Source organism: Limulus polyphemus, unplaced genomic scaffold (genome assembly GCF_000517525.1).
Source record: "Limulus polyphemus unplaced genomic scaffold, Limulus_polyphemus-2.1.2 Scaffold1181, whole genome shotgun sequence".
Classification (NCBI taxonomy): domain Eukaryota; kingdom Metazoa; phylum Arthropoda; class Merostomata; order Xiphosura; family Limulidae; genus Limulus; species Limulus polyphemus.
The window spans coordinates 237,864-248,363 of NW_013666791.1; the positions used below are offsets into that span (position 1 = coordinate 237,864).

The 10,500-nt window shown below is 36.4% G+C and overlaps 1 protein-coding gene across 1 annotated transcript in view; it reads right to left on the reverse strand.

The window, feature by feature from the left end:
• The window catches only part of LOC106462488 (CD151 antigen-like), a 15,649-nt gene extending 5,791 nt beyond the window's left edge, over window positions 1-9,858 (reverse strand). Inside the window, exons 1-3 of the mRNA XM_013922414.1 lie at window positions 9,796-9,858; window positions 4,652-4,843; window positions 1,303-1,377 (exon numbers count right to left, since the gene is read on the reverse strand). Of these exons, the coding sequence (XP_013777868.1) occupies window positions 1,303-1,377; window positions 4,652-4,843; window positions 9,796-9,858 (330 nt within the window). The remainder of the gene's footprint in view (window positions 1-1,302; window positions 1,378-4,651; window positions 4,844-9,795) is intronic.
• Window positions 9,859-10,500: the final 642 nt, after the last annotated feature.

Here is a 10,500-nt window from a genome sequence, read left to right on the forward strand (position 1 = left end):
GATTAATTAAAGTGCGACATTAATTTCTTGACGAACTTATTCATGTGTTTTATACCAATTTCGGTAATCGAGACATCTCAGGTGAATCAACGGTAAATTTATTTGTTTTAGAACGAAGCCACATTGCGCTACCTGCTGTGTGCACCGCAAAAGTTTGAATCCTGGATCTTACAACGCCAAAATCCGGGGTTCGAATCTTTACCATGGACACAGCGCAGCCAGTCCAAACAAACACTAATCAGACACTAAGTATCACCCCGTTTAGCGCCCAGGAAGGGCTCCTGAGAACAGAGCTCTAAACATGGTTATTTTAATATTACGTATATGGAGATATTTAACTGAAGGCATTGACTGTTTCTTACCCGTTAATGATGTACAAGTGATTTATTTAGGTATTGGTAAATTTAACGTAAAATACTCACTATAATATCGCCATCGCTGGAAAATAGCAATTTTTTTTTATTATTATTTGCCTTCAATCTTGTTTGGTTACAGAGCCATCAAATAGAAAATCAGACTTTTCCTGCCATGTCCACGTGTCATATCCTCTCTTTCAGGATTTGTCAATACATGTAGTTTCTCTCTTACGTTTACAAGTACATTAGTTATAACCAATAGACAGGCAAGGTTTTCGTCTATCAAATGACGTATTATATTATGTTGTTTTCTGTACAGAGATTTGTAGATCGCTTCCTAAGAAAATGCGTTGTTTTTTTTCCCACGGGAACAACATTGTTTAGATGGAAGACATTTTAACGGTTCATATTGCTTAGCTAGAAACACCAAAAAAATTGTGATAGTTAAAGAACATTGACTGCTTTTTGCACATTATTTTTTTTCGTTGCATTATTTTATTAAATAAAAATTATTTAGTGCACTACTACTATCAGTATGAAAAAGTAGTGTTCAGAGAGTTATGGATTGAAAATATTTTTTTTTCTCTCAATCTCTCAACGAGATATGAGCTCTAGAACGAATCAGCTTAAAGCTGTGTCTTCTGTATACAGGTTTCAAGGAATACCATCTCTCACCATTAACCCAGAATAAAGGCGAAAGGAAGTCTTCTTATATCGGAGAATTATATAGTATATGTAGGGTGTTTTTATAATTTCATTCAATACAGTGAGAACCCATAATTATATAGGTTTAGAAGAATATCTGCTAGGATATTACACGTTCTTCCAAAACTACACAAACTTAGGTTCACTACGAAAACTAGAATAATCTTAGTTCCGAATTCAAGTAAGTACACAGGCTTATTAAATTTTAGACACGTTTGTAAACATTCAAGGACTTCTTTACCTCATTTCTGAAGACGTAACCGAGGATTCCACCCACAAGCATCATGATAAATATCATGAAGAGAATGATGAAATACTGAAAAAGAAATCCAAATGTTACCGTTGAAAAATATATTCAGGTAATTAAAAAACAATTATAATTTACTTAAAATTAAAACGTTAAAATATATACTGATTTAAAAAGTTGTTTTAATTTACGAGTTATAAGTTGTACGGAGGAAGAAACCCGTTTCATACCGAGCTCTAATGTCTAAAACAATTTCCTAATAAGTATCCAACAACTGATTCAAAGTGTTCTAATCATTATAGGTTTCAGTTTTCTTGCTCATTTATTTGCAGACAACTGATATCAGTAAATAGTTGTTTCACCTCCTGCAACCAAAAACGTTGGTTTCCTTGGATATCAAGTCTTCAGCGGTAAACATCAGTGTGGGATGTATATGATTTTCAAATGTAAAAGTCTGCACACTTATAAATAGTTCTGGTTACCTTGAAATATGTAAATGACATGAAGACTGGAAGTACTGAACAGGTTATATTTTTTATAGGTTACAACAGGAATATATTGTGACATCTCATCGACAAATGAAATCGAACCGGTTTTTATTATTATTATTTATTTTATTAAATGGGTCAATGTCATAAGGGGTATTCTATTCATTTATTGTTGCCCCCCTATTGACTAGCGTGACAAGTCATTTTTACAACAGTTCTTCAAATAGCTTTTGGTTAGAATGTTATATATTTTTGTGTACAGTGTATATGTACTTCAAAACTTTATATAATATCATGTTTAGACAAGTAACGGTGTACTTAAAAATAGACTCCAAAAGTACTGTATATGTTCATTAATTAAGTGTGTATATTTAAAAAGGAAAATTATCTAACGTGTTAAGACTTTGGTTGTAGGTAAGCACAAAGTTACACAATGGGCTATCTGTGCTCTACTCACCACGGGTATCGAAACCCAAATTTTAGTGTCATAAGACTACAGGCTTGCCACTGAGCCACAAAGAAGGAGGCGCCTTGTTAAGTTACACAGAATTGTTCGATTTCTAGTCTGCTGTAAACTTCTAGAATATTTACATTGTTTGTACTCTCAAAATCGTTTAAGGAGTAAGAAAAACTCATCTTACACGACTTCAACTGGTGCTGTAAACCTCAACCAACTACTGCTATTAAACTGAAGAGTATTCCTTAACTTGTGAGAAAAATCTCATCTTACACGACTTCAACTGGTGCTGTCAACCTCAACCAACTACTGCTATTAAACTGAAGAGTATTTCTTAACTTGTGAGAAAAATCTCATCTTACACGACTTCAACTGGTGCTGTTAACCTCACCTCACATTAATGATTTGGTTTACAAACGATTTATTTAAGTTAATTAGATCAGTTTTCTGTAGGTAATAACCAGGAATTGACCGTGGTAGCGACAACAAATAACAATACGAAACCAATTAATTACACAATATGGAAGTCCACAAACAAATACATATTCTGTATATTCCATAAACTTGTCAATTTAATGAGGAATTTCGGCTTGTCTGTTTATAGTGAAACACAAAGCTACACAATGGGCTATCTGTGCTGTGCCCACCACTGGTATCGAAACCCAATTTTTAGCGTTATATTTCCGCAGACTTACCACTGCGGGGAATTAGCTAAAGAACTTCGCAGATAATGTTTTAAACGTCATTATAAGATCATATTTCATTCACTCATTCTTGCAGAACTGCCAAATCCATACGATCGTCTTTTAATTGTCCAATTGTAAGAACAGTGAAAGATGAGTTTAAATGATTGTGACAGTTAGGTTTCACATATCTATAGTTCATCTGTTTTTGAGTTTCGCGCAAAGCTACACGAGGGCTATCTGCGCTAGCCGTCCCTAATTTAGCAGTGTAAGACTAGAGCGAAGGCAGATAATCATCACCACCCACCGCCAACTCTTGGGCTACTCTTTTACCAACGAATAGTGGGATTGATCGTCACATTATAATGCTCCCACGGCTGAAAGGGCGAGCATGTTTGGTGTGACAGGGATTCGAACCCGCGACCCTCAGATTGCGAGTTGAGTGCCTTAACCACCCGGCCATGCCGGGCCGGATATCCATAGACAGACACTCCTTGGTGGTGTAAAGCCATATCTTATGATCATTATACACACATACTTATTGATAAAGCCTATTCTAGAAAAGGAATAGAGTTTAATTTAAATATAACTAAACACTTATTTAATAGCGTCTTCTGCCAGTGACTATAGAAACAGTGTGTCTTTGCAGTTGAAAGCATTAATAACTAACCAGACACATTTGGACAGGTCGTGGCTTTTAAACTGGAGTTGACTATTTTACCACTACCAGCAAAAAATATCCGCGCCAAGCGCTGCATTTATTTCGTTGGCCTCGCGGAGATGGAGGTTGCTCGTGCTTCATTCAGCAACAGTAGGAAGTTGGTTTGATTTTGTTATAATTTTGCGCAGAGCTACACGAGGGCTATCTGCGTTAGCCATCCCTAATTTAGCAGTGTAAGACTAGAGGGAAGGCAGCTACTCATCACCACTCATCGCCAACTTATGTGCTATTCTTTACCAACGAACAGTGGGATTAACCGTCACATTATAACGCCCCCACGGCTGAAAGGGCGAGCATGTTTGGTGTGACGGGGATTCGAGCCCGCGACCCGCAGATTGCGAGTCCAGCGCTCTAACCACCTGACCATGCCGGGCAACAGTAGCAAGATGGGGAATGCAAGTCAAACAAAAAATAATAAGCAAATGAAATATAAAGGGTTTTAAAATGCAGCCGAGAGAAACCTAACAACCATTGACAGGTTCATGGTGATCAAAGCTTCAAACAGCTTCTTGTTTAGACCTTGTCTCATCTTAAACATCGCGATATATTAGCCCTTTGGTGTGTGTGTGTGTGTGTGTGTGTGTGTGTGTGTTTCTTAGTTTCTTATAGCAAAGTCACATCGGACTATCTGCTGTGCCCACCGAAGGGAATCGAACCCCTGATTTTGGCGTTGTAAATTCGTAGACTTACCGCTGTCTTAGCGGGGGACGTACCTCTGGGATTACGACCGAAAACGTTGATAATTTTCAATGCATTTTAACCATTAAAGATTTTCTGTTTCTTTTGCATTCATTTATGATAGGTGTATCTTATTAGCTAGCTTTATAGAATTAGCTACTATTTTTTTAGTTCTTAACCGTATAGTTACCTTGTGATCGAACATGTTAATGATAAACATGTGTAAAGTCAAATCAATCCTATTTTTTTATTATTATTATTCGTTAAAATAACAGTTCACCTTTCACAAATCAATACTTATAGGCAGAAAACTTACCGTCAAGAGCATACATTTGATTTCTTTGACGGCTCCCATGCATCCAAGAAAAGCAACGATGATAACTATTACACCACTAGCAATAAGAATTGCTGCTGAACTGACGTACAGGTTGCTGCCTAGCAGACTTTCCATGAATGCTTTGTCTGCTAACGTCCATACTCCTATTGCGAAAACTATGATCCCCCCGACCTTGACGGAGGAGAAACAACAAAATGAATGTTACATATACAACAACTGGTAAGTTCATCAGATACACAATTCAAATAATTCAAAATTTAATTGAGTCTAATCACTAAATGGGTACTTCTAACGAGCTATGGAGTCAGGTTTAGCCGAGTAGTTAGCGTGCCAGACTGTAGATCGAAAGGTTCAAGGTTCGATACACTGAAAAAGTTCAACGCTTCAGCTGTGAACGCGTTATAAAAATGAGTCAATCCAATTAAAGAGTCGGACAAAGATCTTGTGGCGGCGAGTGCTATTGGTTGGCTGCCTTTCTTCTGGTCAGACGTTCAAAATTAGATCCGGTTACACCAAAGCTTCAGGAGTCTTTGGCCTGGCTCTGGTTTCCATAAGGTACCATTCTGGCTGAAAATTTGATGATTAATTATACATTATTTAAAACTATTTAAAATCAAGGAAATCATATGACTTTCAAAAACAGGTGTGATGGGGGGCCTTCGTTCAAGTGTGGTCTTTATTTTTAACTTGTAGCGTGTAAAAGCCCTCTAGACTCTGACTCTGTACACTACCTCAAACTTTTCTGTGTATAATTGAGCACGTGTCGCGCCCCAAGAGTTTTTTTTAAATCTACATTGAAAGTTGATCGTTCCTAGTATGAGAGATATGTAATTTAACATGGGGGGGGGAGACTTATATTAATTAGGAAACCCAAACGTTATGATGTAAAATATATAGAATGTAGATGAATGGATGAATTCGTAGGTTTGTAGCTAAACAAAAAAACAACTCGAATCATGTTTATCAATGATTGAATTCGTAGGTTTGTAGCTAAACGAAAAATAACTCGAATCATGTTCATCAATAGTTGAATTCGTAGGTTCGTAGCTAAACAAAAAACAACTCGAATCATGTTTATCAATGGTTGAATTCATAGGTTTGTAGCTAAACAAAAAACAACTCGAATCATGTTTATCAATGGTTGAATTCGTAGGTTCGTAGCTAAACAAAAAACAACTCGAATCATGTTTATCAATGGTTGAATTCGTAGGTTTGTAGCAAAACCAAACACAACTCGAATCATGTTTATCAATGGTTCAATTCGTAGGTTTGTAGCTAAACGAAAAACAACTCGAATCATGTTTATCAATAGTTGAATTCGTAGGTTCGTAGCTAAACAAAAAACAACTCGAATCATGTTTATCAATAGTTGAATTCGTAGGTTCGTAGCTAAACAAAAACAACTCGAATCATGTTTATCAATGCTTGAATTCGTAGCTAAACCAAACACAACTCGAATCATGTTTATGAAACACAAACTGTGTTTAATAGACCGTTGAAAATATAAAAAAAAGTAGCTGCTAATACCACTCAATACTAAAAATGCAAAATTATTAGTGTAATGACCGAAGAAATAACTATCAATGTACTTTCCTAATTACTAATTTGTCATAAATCCCCCCTCCCCCAAAATCATATGTACGGGTTAAGTGAAAAGGAGAAAATCGGGATGGTAGAAGTAGCACCTCCTAGGGAAAGAAAAACAAACTATTTTTTTTTGCTCCACAGTCAACCCTACCAAAAGTATATAGAAGACCAAACATTCAAAGCTACACAACTTAATTATTTCCTACATGCGAACGACTTCTATGATTTTCTCTAACCTTACCGTGTAGATACGTTTCTAAAAGTGTTTTTTGTGTGTTTTTTGAATTTCGAGAAAATAAAAACTTCGAAACTACACATTAAAACCGATCGTAACAATGCTATTAATCAGCATACAGCCTCAAAAATGAAACGTTTGCATGTAGAAAATTTCGGTATAACAAACAAAAAACGGTTTTTTTTGGTGTATTTTTGCATACTGGTCGAAATTTATTTTGTTTTATCGTTGTCTTTGTTAGTAGCCTGTCTAATTAGCTACTAATTTATTTTTACCACACGATTACTGGATGTTAATTAGTTTACACCCTTTGTTTCGAATTGCTGATCTGCTGCCTTTGTCAAGGAAATCCTGGGAAGGTTTGGTTTGTTATAAATTTCGCGCAAAGCTTCACGAGGGCTATCTGCGCTAGCCATCATAATTTAGCAGTGTAAGACTAGAGGGAAGGCAGCTAGTCATCACCAGATACCGCCAACTCTGGGCTACTCTTTTACCAACGAATAGTGGGATTGACCGTCACATTATAACGCCCCCACGTCTGAAAGGGCATATTTGGTGGGACGGGGATTCGATTCCGCGACCCTCAGATTGTGAGTCGAGTATCTTAACCATTTGGTCATGCCGGGCCTCCTGGGAAGGTTTGGTTTGTTATGAATTTCGCGCAAAGCTTCACGAGGGCTATCTGCGCTAACCGTCCCTAATTTAGCAGTGTAAGACTAGAGGGAAGGCACTAGTCATCACCACCCACCGCCAACTCTGGGCTACTCTTTTACCAACGAATAGTGAGATTGACCGTCACATTATAACGCCCCACAAGGTTGAAAGGGCGAGCATGTTTGGTGGGACGTGGATTCATACAGCTTAACACATGGCAGTATTACACTGTATTTCACAAGACACTAAAAGTTGTTACCACAAGATACATCATTCTTTTTGCTGGAAGTACAACGAAATGTATTGTTCTATATCTGAGGTTTTATTCTTATCTTACCGAAACGGTGATATGAAATTAGGTCTTTAGTTCAACCAGAAATTTCATAATCTGTAAAATGTGGTGCTCAAAAGTTTTTTTCTAGGAACAGCAAGTTATTATTATTATTATTTCTGTCACCTTTAAGATTGCAATTCAAACAATAGCTAAATCCTGGATCGAGCGTTTATGTACATGCACTGATTCATTTACTTTTATAACGTTTTCAGCATTGGACTTTGAGTTATGTGTGGCCTTTTGGAAAATGAATAAATGATAAAGATTCTTGTCAAAACTCAAAACCTACGTACAGAAAGATTAGTGGTTCCATTGCCCCTCTCTCTCTCTCCTCCCCCACCTGCTTCCATCTGTCATTTACATTGTTTTATCCGCTAAGCATGTGGCTGATTAATAATGCATCAGGGGTGGGGTCTGCTATGGGTGTGCACACATCCTCGCCAGTTCTAAGCCATTTTTTGTCATCAATCAATAATTGATGTTTCTAAATTTATGAAAAAATAGAAAATCTCGTGACTATATAGCTTACAAGTTTTGCCAGGGTTTAGTACAACTTTCATACTTTCGGCAGTTAAATATCGTATCAAAATGGGTTTTGTTTGATGGACCCAGCAGGGGTGTATTTTAGGCCTTTCTCAACAAGAAATAATCGGAGATTTTTCAAGGAACAATGCGAAAGAAACGTTTAGAATTACCTTGATCTTTACGTTGAATTGGTTAGAAAATAATTGCTTTTTGACGAATTATCCTCACAATTCGATAATAATGTCTGCGCAGAAAAATAAATTTCAGGAGGTGAAAACGCACCAAAATCTTGTTTTGACGGTATCCGTCTTTTAGTATCCATTTTATTCGTTGTGAGTGCATAAAAGTATTTAGTGATTTGTTTGGTTTGTTATGAATTATGCGAAAAGCTACACGAGGGCTATCTGCGCTAGCCGTCCCTAATTTAGCAGTGTATGACTAGAGGGAAGGCAGCTAGTCATCACCACCCACCGCCAACTCTTGAGCTACTCTTTTACCAACGAATAATGGGATTGACCGTCACATTATAGCGCCCCCACGGCTGAAAGGGCGAGCATGTTCGGTGTGACAGGGATTCGAACCCGCGACCCTCAAATTGCGAGTCGAGTGCTCTAACCACCTGGCCATGCCAGGCCCCCATTTTATGAAAAAATTTTCAACGAATATAATTAAGTTCGTTGTGAGTGCATAAAAGTATTTAGTGATTTTGTGTAAAAGCTGTAATAAAGAAAAAGCAAACAAAGTGATACATCATATAACGTTGAAGTATAAAGATAATTAACTAAAAAATTATTTTTCATTTAAACTAAAGTTATTTTCCTAGTATAATGTCAGAAAAAGATCTTGAATTGTTCCGAACTTCAAAATATCTGTTTACAAGGTACTTACTATAGGGTGTCCCCAAAAGTCTGGAACTATGGGTAATTAGCAGTTTTTCATAATTTCAGATACATGACTAATTATGGCGTTGTCAAAGCATGATACTGGTGTAGTAAGGAGTTCCAAAGTTGGGGTGCTCGGCTAGATGTGTATATTTTATAATGAATACAAGGAACTACTAAAAACAGCTCCCGTGCCTCCAAAGGCAGCTTAATCTAGGGAGGGTCTGGGGGCATGCCCCTCAGAAAATTAACATAATCATATAATTTGCAGTTGCAAAACAATTCAACAAATATGTAAAAAGTGGGGATGCTTCAACTTCCCCGCTTCCGACGCCTCTGCATAAGAATGGCAAGTTAATCCTGCTGTTAATCCAAACTAGCTTCGAATTACAAGGACAGCGTGTGGAACACATTCTGTAAAATTCGTTGAAGTGCCTATGGTTCCAGACTTTTCGGACACCCTGTATAAACAAAGTGGAAGGGATTTGACCGAAAGAAAGTTTGAAAACATGTCAGAGTTTTTAAAATATTTATGAAGTAATACAGTTACATTATGCTTAATAAATAACTGTTACCTTTGAAAATAAACCATTGAATCAGCCTTTGGAATAAACAGAACAAATAACGTAAGGGTTCTAAAGAAACTAATTTTTGCCGTGATGGTTTGCAAGACAATACATCTCTAGATGATAATGTATAGCGAGGGTTTATTTGTGGAAATACATATTTTAATAAACAGCAAATAATGGTAATATTATTATAATGGTAGAGAAAAAAAAATGTCTCGAAGAACGAATTATGGTAGGAAGTACACGCTATACCGCTAGCAATACAAAGTATACAAACTGGTATTATCATATCTTAATTTTAAAAGCTATTGTTTTCCAATTTTCAAAATGTTACTTACCAAAATCATTAAGTTGGCCATAAGCATAGCATATTTGATGAGTTTTCTACAGCCTTCAACCATACTGATTCTGTAAAGAAAATCGTATAGATATCAATCACTGAATAAAACAACACCGATTTTCACACACCCTCAACCATTTTTAATCTGTAAACAAAATATTATAGATGTCAACCACTGAATAAAACAGACTTTAACCCCTCAACCAACTCGATTCTGTAAACAAAATATTGTAGATATCAACTACTAAAGAAATAAAACAATGACTTTTCTAAAGCTCTCAATCGTACATACTGCTATCTTTTTTTTTTATCTTGGTCATTGAATAACAAACAATTGGCACACCCTTCCTGTCAATAACGTGTAAACTATTTCAGAGAAGTCAGAGAGTAACTAAAACATTGGCATTTCTACAGCCATTAAGATGTTTTTTTAAAAAGGTTTGTTTGGGATCAGTCACCGAATATCAATACTGATTCATAATCAGTGCTACAAAACACAAATATCTTATTTCACGTAACTTGTAGATTCCCTTTCTGTTAGACTGTTATCCCAGTTAAGTTCATTAGAAGTTACAAGCTATCTAACAGTTATCATTGACCTTCGGATCCACAGCCCGGGACGCTAACCACTAGGCCACCTGTATAATTTTACACAATATTTTTTTTTTATCTTTTCTCATTCATTAAATATCAATACAGCAAT